Source organism: Trachymyrmex septentrionalis, unplaced genomic scaffold, assembly GCF_001594115.1.
Source record: "Trachymyrmex septentrionalis isolate Tsep2-gDNA-1 unplaced genomic scaffold, Tsep1.0 scaffold37, whole genome shotgun sequence".
NCBI classification, from domain to species: Eukaryota; Metazoa; Arthropoda; class Insecta; order Hymenoptera; family Formicidae; genus Trachymyrmex; species Trachymyrmex septentrionalis.
This window is the reverse complement of record NW_017305536.1, coordinates 9,865,435-9,881,986: the sequence shown is the minus strand read 5'-3', so window position 1 is coordinate 9,881,986 and position 16,552 is coordinate 9,865,435. Positions and strand designations below refer to the sequence as shown.

The 16,552-nt window shown below is 40.3% G+C and overlaps 1 protein-coding gene across 4 annotated transcripts in view; it reads right to left on the bottom strand.

The window, feature by feature from the left end:
* The window catches only part of LOC108750706 (homeobox protein homothorax), a 386,843-nt gene that overhangs the window by 219,545 nt on the left and 150,746 nt on the right, over positions 1–16,552 (bottom strand). For all 4 annotated transcript variants that reach the window (XM_018490374.1, XM_018490376.1, XM_018490373.1 and 1 more), the window contains one exon: positions 4,699–4,707. In XM_018490374.1, coding sequence (XP_018345876.1) covers positions 4,699–4,707 — 9 coding nt within the window. The remainder of the gene's footprint in view (positions 1–4,698; positions 4,708–16,552) is intronic.

Below are 16,552 nucleotides of genomic sequence, written 5' to 3'. Positions count from 1 at the left end.
GGTTAGTGGATTTCGTGCTAACGCGTTGCAATTTTTGGAGAGGCGCTCCGAAGAGAGAGGACGGAATAGAGAAGAACGCGCGTCGGGCGGCAACTCTGGCGAATACGACGTATCCGGAACGCGTCGTGAGTACGTGAGTACGTGAGTAGCGTGTGTAAAAGGGCGAAGAAGGGCGGTTAGGCACCCTACGAAGAATACCCTTCGCGAAGCACGTAATCTATTTGTCGGGCGACCGCAGACCGTGCGACGTTACAGAATCGTCCGACTTCGAAGAGACACGCCGCGAAAATGTGAAACCGATGCAACGCGAGCTCACTAAGACGGAAGAAGGAAACGCTACCTCGGCACAAACTGCGAAAAAAATCTATTCTCGCCGTTAGATAAGAGAGAAGAATGTATCGAGAATTCGAGACGTTCGAAATAATGCGAGGAGCTTCGCTTGGAAAAGTCGAAGAAAATCGCTGTTAAAAGTAAATTCCGTGGGATCGAGCACAATGCGTATGTAAAAGAAATCCTACAGCATAACCGCGATCGACGGTTAACCGGCTCGTAGCCATTCCGAGATGGTGTAAAACTGACTTTAACACCGCGTAAATGTCGTACGTTCTGGTCGTAAGAAATTCTATCTCCGAATACGCGCAGGTACTTACAGTTTTGTACTTAAGCCACCATCGCCAAAGGTTGAAACCGAATTGGAATAACTCGCCATAACAATGCGCAAATTTTTATCGTCACGCGTGCAGATCTTTTGCGAATTCCGATCATTACGCATATTTGAAGAATCACTGGCAATATTCAGTCCACGCCATGATGCATTTTGTATTATCTGTTCCCGAGAACGAGAGAAGAAAAAAACAAGAGAGCCACCGAATGGCTTACGGCCACTAACTTGTAAAACTTTCCAAAGTATTATTTAATTTTAATCAGCGCCACGAGACCGACCAGATGATATTCGAAATATATCGTCGATCGTCCGAATGAATTCCTGGCGCTATCGTGCGCCGCGTCTTCGGATTCTCATTCTTATTCACGGCATAAAACGGGCCGTCGTAAAAGGCGTCAAATTTCGGGGCCCGATCGGCGGGGACGGATCGCGCTGAAAAGTGCTCGGAACGAATGAATTTTGGTGGGCCGAGATCCGGCGGATAGAGCCGTACACGGGCCGCGAATGGAACCCAGCTTGTGCATATGCATATGCGAGCATCGCGGATTTGCATTCTAATTGTCGGACGACCTGACAAACGTGCCATTACGACTCCGTTCGGAATCGTGCAATGGCAGCTAAGGAGACTTCTGCATCACGAAATGAGGTGCCGAAGAGTCTTCAGAGTAATCGAAAACGTTCAATAATCGAAATAGGGTCTCTTATCTTATCCATCTCGCCAGTTTTGCGAAGGCAACGGTGTCTCTGATGCATCCGTTTATATACGCATAAGTGTACGCGTTATCACAGGAAATGGACGCAAGGATGCGGGCGTTCTGACAACACGCTGGTCGTTATGAATTCAATTATATTGAATTAATTTAAACAGCGACCAACACATATTATATCGACGATCTCTCACGAAACCATATCTATTTTGTTAATGCACGTTACGGTAAGACATTCGTGATGGGAAGAAGAAATAGATACCAAGATAATGACTGTGGTAAAAAAAAAAGAGAGAGAAAAAACAATTAATGCTTATTTATGGAAAAAAAAAAGCGCTAGAAAACATACAACCGCATGAAACACAAACGATATAAAGAGATCAAAGAGACAACATCTGCAAACAAGTCATTTTATCTTATCATCAGACCTTCCCCAAAATTGCCACTGTTACGTCAGATTCAATCGACCTTAGTATATCCAATAAGTATAAACACGCGTCGTTAATCGTATCTTGCCCCTAAATTTAATTCCAACCTTTCACGGCTACTACCGAATTTTTTAATTAACTGCCCATCCATACTTGATTTACCGCCGCGCTCAATTTAAGCCGCTTGTAATACATACGCCGCGTTCATAATCATATTTTTATAAGGATGAACAGTACGAAATTAATTTCTCTCGGACACGATGCGTTGGCACGAAATTAATTTCATGCGAATCGTCGAACGCGAACGCGTATGTATTAAATTAGTATACTCCTCCTTCAATTTCCCCCTTATGTTCACTTATCTAACATCGTATAATGCAAAATATATACATATGCTTAATGAGGAGTGCTCTTATCCCTGTCAGAATTCTGAAGCAATTAGTCCTGACATTGTTAGCCGTACAGAAGTGCGAAAACATCCGCAAACGAGTTAATAATCATCTTCCACTTTTTCATATCAACATTTTTCGTTCGACTATCTACATTATAACGAAGTATTAAATTATATTGTACGTGAGTCTCGTACCGCAACGGAAATCGTGAATCGACGCTATCCTGACGATTTCCGATATCTATGCATGATATATCATTCAAGTACCGTTCGTAGTCGAACGCCTAATGCACACTTCAACGATCTAGCCACCATGCATCCATAAGAAGCTTCTTGCCGTAAGCGTTAATGAATACTTCAAGTCACGACTGATAATTACTCTTTAAACCGTGCAATGATGCCTGATGTAGCGAGCATTTCGCGAATACTTATCACGGAATTCCGTCGAAAGATTCGTTTCGCGCACTTCAGGGCGAAACTGAAAAGCACGATGCTAAATATTATATATGTAACGATTCAAATTGCGCAAGTTAATATTTAACTTCACCCTTTCCTCGCGCGTTCTATCTTCCAATGTCTTTCTTTCCCTACAGTTATATTTTTTTCCTCAGTCACACTTCTCGATAGTTCATTTCATAGGTTCGTCCTGCACGTATGCACGATCATCGGCTGATTGGCGAATGGATCACCGTTCAAAAAAAGGATCATACTCTCTCGATGAGATTTTTATAAGCTCTCTTTTATCTCAGCATTTCATCAAATGATAATTTATCAAATTTCACTTGAATCAAATCAATAATATTGCATCTCAAATCAATAATATTAAAAAATAAATAATATTATTCATATACGTAATAAATACTCGAAATACGTTTTTACTCTTTTAATAATATGGTTGCGTTATTTAACTTAAATTGATAATGGTGTTTATATTTCGCCAACGATATAAATTTTATTAAGTAATTTTAACGGTTAATCGGTGAGACTAAATTACATACCGTACATTGACGTAATTCGATTTGATTGGATGGCACGAAAGTACTAATAAGATGATTGTAACGATATCTACTATTTCACAGAGATTGATTATATGAGTTTTTGTACTTAGCTAAAGGATTAATGATAGTTGCATGAGTTGTTAAAGATTGCCTGAAGAAAGATGAGAGCAATTCGTTCAAGATTGTTATTACCCATACGTCGTTTGGGTAAATGTAGCCTACGTTTTCTATTATTCGATATTACTAGTTGCCATGTTACTTGATTTACTAGCAAAAGCACACACAACATAAGGTATTAGTATTTATATATGAATTACCATTTTTAAATCCTCACATTTTACCATCTATAAATTAAATACTGTTTAAAATCTCAGTGAATATAACGTACAATGAATATAAAATACGCGTAACAAGTGCGATATAATTAATCTAACGTTGGAAAATTATTAGAGAAAAGACAGATGTAAATTTACATATTTCCAAAAGTTTGATCAATTCCAAATTAATTGTATATATTTCTTGGACTAAATAATTAAAAGTTTAAGTAAAATGAGCAATTTTGCTAAAATAAAATATCATGTAGGAAAAGAGATCGTTTAACGACGTTAATACGGTTAACGACGGATCTTCAGCGAGCCCGATCTCGTCGAGCCATCCGCGCCATCCGCGCGATTCGCCTCGCTTGCAATCTAATTAATCTAATTAAGTCGAGCGCCTCGTTATTGCGGCGCACGCCGCACGCATAAGAGGGCATTAAGAAGAAATGTAAAAAAGTGGCCATTGCGCTCGTAACAGATCGGTAACGCAAGATCGTTTCACAGATCCTCGTTTAGACCGTGTCTCGCCGACGAGATGACAAGATGCATTAAGAGAAGTATTATCGAATCGAGAGAGAGAACGAGTAATCGCCATTTGATCTCTCTTTCTTACTATCTGCTAGCTTAAAATGTTTTTTTGTGTGCAGGCTACAAACATTATGCTCGCAATGTGTCCAAATTTAATCGCGCTTAATTTATCCCGCCAAATATAGCGGATGACGGAAATAAAAGCAGTTAGAATTAAATCACGTAGATTTGGAAAGCAAATTTTTTTACATTTATGGATTTTATGTGCGTCGCTTAATTTTAATTTCAGCTCTTAACATTCTGAAATTTTGTATTAACCATTTTTAATTATATTCGTGATCGTATCATACGTGTTTACGTGTGCATGCAATTATGTTTCGTGTCACCGTCAGTAATTTCACGACATATACGTAAACATTAATATTACGAGCAAACTGAGCGATTACGACAATAGATAAGTATTTCAAATGAGAACAATCTCGATCTAGGTTTTTCTCGAGTAAGAATTGCTAATCTAACAAACCGCTTTATTAATTATGATAATTAATTCGCAAGCAGCTATATGAGGGAGAAATTTCTGCACTGCTCGAAGAAGAGAAGTCTACCTATTACCAATTCTATTACGCTTACCTAATGGTGATTTGGCTAAAGACAGATTCACTTACCCATTGCATCTGAAACAAAAATAGGAATATTTATTTTTAGTACAGGTCAGTTCAAACAGGTATATATATATATAATTTTAGTTAAAATTACATGTTATAGAAAAACGTGCATTCTTTGTATCACTATTAAAAGCAATACTGAAATTTAACATCCGATGTTTGATTCATCTTGTGTAAGCCTATACGAATTGAATTGTAATGATTTTCAATCTTTGATTTAAAAAGGAACTGAAGTAAAAGAAATTTTTAAGTAAGTTAAAAATATACGCATTTTTATTTCTACATCGTATTAAATATTTCACTTGCAAGATATTGATGTAACTACGCACGGCTATTATTACATCAATACTTACGCTTCGTCATGTTCCGCTGAAGTTCACGGTACATACATAGTTCCGAGTCTTCGGTAAGAGCCGCACCAAATGACTTTATGTATAACGTGCAATAAGAAGACCACGCGAACACGCGGCTAATTCCGCGTTAATTGCCCTACAGCGCTAAAGAGCATTTCAGGGGGGGAAAAAAAGTCGCTTTCCGTGCAAAAGGGGATTAAGAGCGTGAATGGCATTCTTCTTGGTCGTGATTTCATGCAAGAACAGATGAAAGTCGAAACCACCGCGGATGCACTTTATCGAATGAACGCTGAAAAATACCGAGACTCCTCCCAGGTCGATCGTATTGCGACGCGAGCGAGAAACACCCACTTCTTTATCCCCCCCAGCGCGTATAATTCGTATATCGTTTCCATTAAATAAAGAATCGGAGTCTAATTGCCTTATTGTAAGCATGCGAGTCACGTAAGCACGCGGCAACCGTCGCGATAAATCATAACCAAACCGGAGCCGGCGCTCGAAACAATCGAGCGACTGAATGAAACAGCTTGCGAAACAAATGAGCACGCTTCGTGCCGCCGCCTAATATCCGTTCCTTATACTAATCGCTTGTTGTATAATTCGAAATATCGTTCAGACGGAGCGGCAGCGTTCCAAAGAGAGTTGCTCTTGCTCGACTTGAGAGATAGCCAAGAAGAATAGATATTTCGTGGGAGACAACACGAGAGAGAGAGAGAGAGAGAGAACGTGGCGTCGAAACAAGTTTCAAACGCGTATGAAAATCAAGAATGGCATCGATATAGAGCTACGTAGCGCTCAGCTTTATTTAAACTGAAAGCCCGGTCACTCATAACTCCTTGAGATAATCTCCGCGTGGGCAAAAGATACACACCACAAACTCCTTGCATCTATACACCCGTATACGTCTTCGTCTATCTTTATTTATTATCCTTAGGCGCGACTGTGTGTCTCCGCTGAGATAACCCCGACACTTCTCGCGTGTGCTGTAGCACGTGTATGTACATGTAACATGCAATGGCACGCAGATAAGTGTAGGTAAAGCATGGGCATATTTCGTACGTTCTATCCTCTCTTCCACGACCGACTGCACACTTCTAGCGACGCAGCGAGAGCTCGCGTCCAGGCTGACTAACCCATTAGCGCCTTAGCTGCCGATCGACATTGCTTCGATCGATAAAAGCCACGCTGAACACTTCCTACAGATAGGAAGAACCGTTGTTTCTCTTATTGCCGATCGACCAAAGAAAGAAAAATTGCTTTAGCCACAGTTATCGCTAAATGGATAGCAGGCGTGCCGGAATCTTGTATCGAGTGGCATAACATATTCGACAATGTGCCTTCATTCGAAGTCGTACATTTTCTTTATTTTTGTATTATTTCTTCTTTTTTTTTTTATTACATATTGTCGAGAAAAAGCGATATAGGATCAATTTAAAACATTGAAAAATCGATTATTCATTCTGATAATTATGTCAACATGTCTTCTAAAAAAAAAAAAAAAAATCGTTTTATCTACGTTTAAATAATGACGAGCTTGCAGAACTGCAAGACTAATTAATTCTTTACTAATCTGTTACGGCACACACTGTCTAGTACAGCGTTTTCCGTCTAGGAAGGAAAATAACTTCGTTCAAACTTTAAATTATACGTAGCAAGCTTCAACGGAGCACGCAGATTATACAACGGTTATTCTTGCAGTTCTCTCGTGAGGATGCCAATAATTCGTGAAAATAGAAGCGATGGCGGTAGATGTAGTATAAACGGAGAAATAAATTAACAATTACAAGAATTTGTGACACCGATATTACGCTTGGAAATGGTAAGGATCGGCTGCGTATCTATAAAATATTATCAACGAAATATATGTAGTAAATAAATAATGCGATGACAACAGCCACCGTAAATCTTATTACGATCGTTGTTTACCATTGCCAAAGAAGAGATTTTGCTCAAGTGACGCAAAGCCGATTTATCGATATCATTCCCTGTGCGATTCAAATATTCTCAATGATAAAGACAATGACCTAGTGCTTTTCATACGTGTTAAATAAATTAAATTTCATGAGGTAGCGATTTTTTTTATGTAAAATATAATATTTTTGTCTCTTGTTCAAAATATTAATATACTATTTTTTTTTACGAGGCTACTGTCCACGCGAAATAAATTATATTATACTTGTTTCAATTTGTTTCAACATAAACCATGACTAAAAAAAATAAAATTATATAGAGAAATTGAATAAATTAAACGGATATCAATATCGTAAAAAAAAAAAAAAATCAGAAACCCAAACAAGTTTTATATATCTTCATTTAAAGATAAATTCATTTGTTTATAATATAGAATGACATTTCCTTTAATATCTGTTGGAAATTCTCGAAAATAACTGAATTTAGGCCACGGAAACTTACGATCCGGATCTGTTCACGAACATACAAATAATGGGGCATAGGGAGCAGCAACCGGCTGGTAAATTTTCGAGATGGTTTCTACCGATCCGGGCTTAATTTGTAGCACGTTCTTATGGAGAAGGGAGGGATCTCGATGAGATCCAGTCGATGGTCTCGTGGCGTTGCCAGATTAGTTAGCGCGACTTAAGACGGCTGTTGATGCTGCCGTTTCTTGCCTCGCCTCCCCTTCCCATCCTCGCCATTTTTGCTGCTAAAATATCGTCCCTAATTAATCTCTTCGGCCTCTGCCGCGCTGACTCTGCGCTAATATGGACGGTGACAATGGCTAAAAGACAGAGCTTGGAATCTGCCGAATTCGACAGCGTGGCGAGCGATCGAGAGAAAAAGCCGACCAACGTTTAACACCGTTCCAAAGGAATGGCACCGACGAAGGTTGGTCGAAACGAATCCTAATACATATTCGTAAACAAATTTCTTTCGTAAAAATGTACTTAACATTTCAGTGTTAAATATGCTGTACTCAACGAGAATAAACCACACAATTGACATTTGACTCGCAAATGAAAATAAAAAATAAAATAATGTAATGTTATCTTCGAATAGTACAGCAAATTCTATTTAACACAAATTTCAAGTGAAAAACTATCGTTCAAATAAATTGTTAGATTCACGCTCCTACACGAAGAAATCTTTTTTTCAATAGAAACAAAACAGCGAGAGAAATACTGACGATAATGGTCAACGATGAAGAGTCCAGTTTGGAATCTGCCGAATTCATCAGAGCAGTGCAGCGGCCGACTGGGAGAAAAACCTGCTTGATGCTTAATGCCGGAGCGACGAGTCAGAGCTGATGAGGGGAAGAACGAAGTCCGCTAATGGGAATATGCGAGACGGCCATAATGTTCTCCGGAAACGTACGGGATGCACTTAACGTCTTACTTGAATGTAGTATGGCTCAAAAACCGCGCCACGGGAACTGGTCCGCAGGTGGCACTTGAGCTCGTAGTTGAAGCCGAGGCTGAAAGAGCGTACGCGGTTAATTGGGATAATCACCACAGTAAATCCGCCGAACGAACTCCGCTCGGTAGTATCTCTATCGAGACAGCTTTTAATTTCTCGCTGCGGAATGTCGTGTGGAAGAAAACGCCCAGCGTACGGTATTCGCGAAAAAGTGTTGGATGTATAATATCCAAGAGATCACGTCTTGAATCTTGACGCGTGTAAGCTCAATTTGTCGCTTAACTTAAAGAGACATGCCTTTCTCTGCAATACGAACGAGCAAAAATGCGCCCATATCGATCGAGACGCGATCGTCCGGTGAATCGCATATGAAGGGTGCTCTGAAATCGAGATCACGTCGTACAAATAGATTCCCGCAAAAAGAGAGTGCGAACTTCACAGGTTCCAGCTTCCTTTTTAGCCTTGTCAAACTAATACCAGTTCAATTTTTAATATTCTTTTCGAAAATCAATCAATTCTTTATACGCCATTAGAAGACGGCAAGTTGCTTATTGAAATTTTTTTTTTACGTATTCTTAATTTTTTTCACAATAAAAAGTATTTAAGGCTATATATTTGTTTCGTACTTTTCTTTTTTTTTTTTTTCAGCGACTGCTTTGGTAGGAAACCACTTCTCGTAGCAATAATAAGTAATTGATCAGACACACACAAAATGATATATCAGAGTTAGGTGGAATAATTAATGTCGATGCACAATTCTGATTAAATGGTAGGAGGCTAGCTTGCTACAATTCTCGGAAGTATTAAAATTATCATTGCGCAGATTCACCGAATTTTCACGTGATTTCCGCGGATTTTCAACATTCATATCCATTATGACATGTAAGGAACAGAAGTGGATGAGATGACGAGACTTGATTATAATTAAAATCGTAGGGAGCTTTAGCACGATTAAATTATTAAGTCAGGAATAGAGTGCGTTACACCACAAGGAAAAATTTAAGGATCTCATGGGAAATGCAGTAGATAATAAATGTATGCGATTTAATGGTGTTATCGCGAATGTCAAGAGATCTAAATATAAATGTTTACGCCATACAGTGAATTGACTTAAAAATCACTGAATAAAAATTCGTCCTATATGGGTAGCAACATATAAGCAGAAAGGACATGACAAACACGCGTATAGATAATTAACGCGATCTAAGCATCGTGTTCGGCGGAGCGTGTCAAGTGACAAGGACTCGATAAGTAACGTCCGTGACATCGTCGTCTCATTGCCCTACCGTGAAACCTACCGTTATTAGCAAACGAGAAGGTACCCACTCGTTTTCTAGAGAAAACAGTAACAAATAATATGCGTCATCTAGTCATATACAAGAAAAACAAAATCGATAGACTATTACTTGTGTATTTGGTGTGTGTGTGTGTGTGTGTGTGTGTGTGTGTTTCTCTGTACCGTAATAAATCTTAAATATAAAAAAAAAAATCACATTTAAACTTTTATCACTATTGTTGTAATAATTTGCATCTTATATGAATTACATATTTTAAACGATAAAATATAAACGAAGAGAGAAATGAAGATATGTCTAAGCTGTAATAATTACTAACCACGAGTAATAAATTCAGTATTTGTAATTATCTCATTTTCTTTCTCGACGACTGTAATTATCACTAATTGCAACACTGACATGTAAATTCCACAAAATGTCTGTTAAAAATAATTTTGTCTCTTTTTCTTTTGTTACTGTTTCGACGATTTGATGAGTAAAAACGCACGGTGTTTCCGTTGAAAAATGAGGAACCGGACGAGCCGCGGAACTAGGTCGATCTTTTTTCGAGCGCAAAGTTAACAGACTGAGACGTGAGCCGAAGGAGAACAAAAGGGTGTCGACGAGTGGCTAATTGATGTTCTATGAATTCAACGGCGATTACCACGAAACAGCGCGAAGTAGGAGAGCGAGCTGGTTTGCTTCTTACAGTTTGCATCGATGACTGACGAAGAATTGGCTGGCCCGAACAGCTCCCATCGTGGAATTTTAATTATAAATTAGTTGATTAACTCAATAGTGTTTTTGCTGCCGGCGACAGTGTCCTCAGAACTGGTCGCGCCAGTGAATACCTCACGTACGTGCGTCACGCACACCTCAAGATGTCGGCTTGGCAGGGGTTCTCTAAAAGATTGTGAATCTTTGGAAGAGTGTCAATTATAATCTCATACAATGATGCCGATTCATTGAGTCATTTAATACTACATTTATAACTACGATTCCACTATCGATTATTAATATGCAAGTGATATATTAATGCAGAGAGAGAGAGAGAGAGAAAGAGAGAGAGAGAGAGAGAGAGAGAGAGAGAGAGAGAGAGAGAGAGCAGAAGGTGTAATAACGGTGTATGCTAACATAAAATGACATGTGACTTTTTTTTCAAAATTGAGATATATTACAATATGCATAGCAGATCAAGTTTGAAGTAGTTTGTTCCGGCGAGGATGTCCGGCGTCGGGTTCTCGAAAAGAAAACAGGTCTTTGACATCGCAAACGTCGCGCTCGTTTCGCGCGCGGCAGGTGCGATACGCGCTCTCGAGACCTGCGTGCACATAATTTCTCTGCATGCGGATGCACGGCTGTGTTCATTTACTACAAACTCCTCCTTTATTTATTTTTTGCGATCGCATACGCGTAAAAACCTTTGCTTACGTAACTACACGCAGAAGAGTAATCGAGAGCTGCTGGACAAATTGCGCGGAACTTTGAATCGAGAGCAGTAAATAAAAGTCGAGTACTATGTGCTGGACTATTTGAATTTGTATAATCGGCGATGTCGCAAGCATTCTAAAAGGGGGAAAAAAAATATTAAACATTTACGTTGATATAAATGTGCGAATTTTCTTCATCTTATATTCTCATTATAAAAATATTTTTCATTACAACGGAACAATTGGCTTTAATTAAAACGGAACGATATTAATATTTCGCCAAAAAAAAAAAAACAAACAAACAAACAAACAAACTTACTGTAACGAAATTCAAATTTTTCGTACTATAAGAAATTCAAGTTGAGAACCTACGACAATCCGAGGATACCTACATTCGGAGCCCCGCTAGCATGAGAAGCACAATGGCCGCGAAGATGTAGCCGCGCCAATGTCCTCGTCGCTTCATCGGCACGCATAGCATATGGGAACACATTTTTTTCTTATATTAAATGAAATATTTGATATTCCTCGAAAGGACCAACTAATCTTCAACAAGCGTGAACGTCTCGTCTTCGACCATCTATCGTGACATTTCGGTAGAGTCTATTTAATAAAAATAATAAAGTAACCTCTCCCCTCCCCCTCATGTTCCCGTATAAATCTGAACTAGCAGGCAACTTATCTGACACGAAATTCAAGGATACGAATAAAAGTAAGAAAACGGAGAAAACGCAGCCTCCTTACAAATTACAATTGTTGTCGTCGACTGCCACACTCGCTAATCGGTGAAAGTGACACAGATGTTATTCCAGATTTTAAATTACCTAAATTATCTTGAACCGCTTGAAAATAATGTTAATGTCGATGATAATAGCCAAAGCGCTGTCTTAAAATAAACATGCCCGCTGCGTAAATTATTACACGAAATAAAAGTGTGCTAAAAAATATAGTCAGTGTTAACTAATGCCACCAACAAATCTGAAATGTTTTACATAAATCGTATCGTATTGTTCCTGCTATACGCATTGGAGGAGCGGCAGACATCCGAGGTTGGTGCAAAGATGCGCAATGGAATCGCAAATTAAAGGAGAGAAACGAGAGAAGGGCACAAGGCACTCGCGGGTCAGAAGATGTCCCGCTCTCGGTTTGCTCCGGTCCGCATACCGGACGAACCGAGCAACGCCGCAGCCGCAGCCGCAGCCGTAGCCTCCGTGTAAAAAAAAGTACAAAACTTGTGACCCGACTCGGCCACCCCCCTCCCCCCCCGATCCTGCCGTTCGCCTCGGAACCACCATACTTTTTGCAGACACTCCGAGAGTACCAGAGAACGAACTGTGTCCGGCGTGAACGTCAGCAGAATGTAAAATATGCAATATGCTCTCCTCGTCCGTGGGCTCGGTGCTTTCTCATTCGGTGATTCCAATAATCGCGTATGCGAGATATACACAATTATGGTGGCATTACAATTTAGAATAAATAGAAATTACATTTTTGTCGCTGGCATCTGACTCTGAATAAAAGAATTTAAAAAATTGGGAGGACGAAAACATCGATATCCTTACGAATTTTTGTCACAGACTCTGTCGCGCAGAGCACAGTATTTTTTTTTTTTTTTCGTTCGTACTAGAGTAAGCGTAATCTTTCCGTAAACATCCGTAATACAGACGATTTCTCGCGACATCGCGCGCCGCATCATCCTGGTCCTTCTTCGAATATCTCGCAAACAAGAAAAATCGTTTTCCGATAACAAGATGATGAGATAGGAGGATTCAGAAACAAAAAGGTTTTGCGTTCTCCGAAGAGAACACTACTTATCGCGTCCTGCGATAAGTAAGAAATCAATTATACGCGAGCAAAGCGAACAGATCGAGGTCCAGCCGCATGCTTCAAATTTCCACGGAATTAATGCGAATCTCGCGTCGTCGTAGGTTCCCCGCGTCAAATGGCCCGACTAACGCGGCTGCTGCATCGCGTGTCGCGGTTTTACTTGCATTCCCCACGCGCCTCCTTGCGTTAATCGTACTTAGCGCGTGGAATTCGCTTTACGCAGGAAGCGCCAAGGATACGTGTAGCGAGTAACCGGAGGAGGAGCCTGAGGAACGAGGAAACCCAGCCAACCGAGAGGGAGGTCTCGAGGGAGCAACCACTAGTTTCTTCTCCATATTATTATCTGCCGTGTCCGGTAAGTGCCGTGTGTAAGATAGCTGGGATGTGGAAGACATCATGTCGATCCCCGGCCATTCCGCTCTCTCCACCGCTATTGCCATCCATTTAGCTATGCGGGCAGGAATACTTATATACTAACTATTCGTATACCAACTACTATTCCTACACTCGACGATTCTGAGAGGAATTCCTCCGTTTTCCGTCCCGCGTTTCCCCCGCGTCCATGATAATGCCTGCCTGATTTGTCGCATTCTGCCAGTATGTCGATATTCTAATAATCTAGGACCGCGGCGTGTTCAGTTATACGGGAGCTTTTGTATTCGTTGAAATTCTTTACATCTCGTAATACTAATAGAGAATTTCTATAAGCCGTCTACAATGCATTATGTTCAATATGTGTACACTTAAAGTTACGAATTACATGTGCAAAAAATGTATAAAATATGTACCATGTACATTTCGAAATTTGATAAATAACATTTTTTTAAAAGATTCTAGATGTGCAGGCTTGAGTTTTAACTTTCACCGGCGAATAAAAAAATACAAATGATCGAAGAAGAGGAAATTATAAACACTCGCGTGTTGTGTCGAAGCTCGAACGAATTCAACAATCTCATAAGGGGATAAAGTCGGTCGCTTACAGTGACATATCCCTGAATCATGTTCGAGACAAAGTAATGGTCCCATGGTGCAGAATAATCAGAGTAACCGAAGGTATAAAGACGCAATCTTGCTCCTTTGCCGTAAAGTCTCTTTCTTATCTTCGACTGACGTGCACAGCTACGCCCACATCATAGCTGTTCGTTTAATTCGCTTATGTGATAGTAGCCCATATTATTACATGACTTTTGATCCACCAACCGTCATCCCGTATATTTGCAATAGGTATCTGCATACCATAGTTTGCCAATGTTGCAATGACTACTTTTTAAGATCGCTACGCCAACACGTCGTCTTTGTCGTTTCGTCGTTTGGAAGTACCATCGCGACAAGCGCGCAATGACTATGGTATGTAACGAGATACCACGGCGATTTCACACACACGCATGCAAATCCCCTCCAGTATCGAGTTATGTCGGTTCTCCGACCAGACGGCAAGGATCTGTGAGTGGTAGAGATGAGCGAGAGCGACAGCGAGAACGAGAGAGAGAGAGAGAGAGAGAGAAAGAAAAACTCGCCTTGGTCTCCAGACTAGATTATTATCAAGCTGAACCGTGGGAAAGGGGAAGCTTTTCTATTTTCTGTCACTATTTTCCATAGTTTACAAAAGACTTCCAGAATCACGATTTAATTAGATAATCTGGATATCTCGAATCGTTTCGATAATGACCGAATTGGAATCTTGGCGATCGTATATTCTTCAATGAATACGAGTGACAAGATATTTCATGGACGTAGAACCGAACGTTCTTTCGCGAGTCGGGCGCCGGTGAGATCGAATCGACGATAATGCAGCACGAAGAAGCAGAGATGCATAAGAATAAGAAAGGAGGGTTCCGTCCTGATGCGATCCTGAATGTCCGCGATCCTTTCCCTCTATCTTCGTGGCGCGGTGGACGAAGGAAGACGGGTTATCATTTAAGTGAAATGCCGTGTCCACTATCTCTTGGCTCTCACGCGGGCCAGGCTGCTTCTTCGCGGTCCCAGGACTTGTTTCCTGCGAGTCTCCGGATATCGTAGCGGAGCAGCACATTAGAACGGGATAATCCCTTCGCCGTTGCTTCGCGCTGCATCACGAGAAATTCTCCGCAAGGGTTATTAATAAGGCTACTGCTATCTAACGCAATTAGAGACGCAAAGTCCTCGGGTCTATATACCACTGGGGGTTACGTGAGAGAATATCGTGAATATCCTCTCAGCACTTTCCAGCGCGTCACGGCTCATCTTCATTTACTACCTAAGTTAGATACTCCTTCAGACTGTGCCTAATTATGTGTATTTATTATGTGGCACTCATTTTTCAAGCCATCATTGCACTTGCAGGTAAACGCAAATTATTTTCTTCTTTTAATATTCGTTTGCGTAAAACGTGTTTCATATTTGTCTCTTTTGACATTTGTCTTCAATTAGCTTGAAGTTTGTTAACAGCTTTGAAATTATTCGCTGATCGGTATTCACGAACAGTATCGTTCAATTTAAAAAGTTTACGCTGTATCGATATAATTGTGTCGATTTATATCGAAAAAAATTAACGATTTTTTGTGCCCACAGCAGCAGAGAGAAATGGCATTTCCCGTATCCTAATCCTTTCCGATTATCTTTGTAGCGTGGTTACTGAAACAGGAATGAGCAACGCAGCACACCCGCGATCAACAAAAAAATTCGGTATAAAGTACAGCCTTGTGCGTCGGCGATCAAGAGATACCTCCTTACCATGGAGCGATCATCGTTGCCTGCGTCATACGATGTAGATACGATCTCACGACTACAAGGAGCCGCACCGTTCACGTACGACCTTGCCGCGTCGCAACTGAAGAATACAAGGCAACTCTCGCTTGGAGATCGCCCGTAGTTTTACGAGTGAATGCAGGCGGCAATTAACGTATGATCCTTGAAAGTGCGATCGGAGAGAGAGAGAGAGAGAGAGAGAGAGAGAGAGAGAGAGCGAAAACGAGAGCGAGAGAGGACTTTAATTCAACGGAAAAAATTCCGCGGAGTAATTATAATGAAGAGAAGAATAGTTGATCGACACCGATTATATCTCGGCGATTTAACAAACTGCGAAACAAGGCGAATGCGTCCTTCCTCCCCACATACATACCACTTTCTTCCGTTCATTTATATTAGCTAATGTCGGAGTACAGACTAGGAGCTGATACCAATTAATTATGAGCGAGACAAGCGGCGTGACCAACTGCCAGATTTGTCCTGATAAACGAGATTTCGTGGAAAGATTTATTAATGCTTCTATGGTAAATTAGCCGTTAAGGCGCGTTCAGTGGGGCACAGAAAGATCGGAGTAACACATAAGATTCATGTAATGTTAATTTAAATGTTCTATCCAAATTACGAATTACGTAAATTTCTATACGATTCTGGATTGGACGAGGCCTCTCTCTCTCTCTCTCTCTCTCTCTCTCTCTCTCTCTCTCTCTCTCTCTCTCTCTCTCTCTCATCCAATTGATCGTTTGCTACTACAAATAATATACAATTACATAAGCGTAACATAAATATTAAATTTATTAATTAACTTCTAATGTAATACGAAAAGTCGAAATTGTAATTAACTTCTGATGTAATACGAAAAGTCGAAATTGTG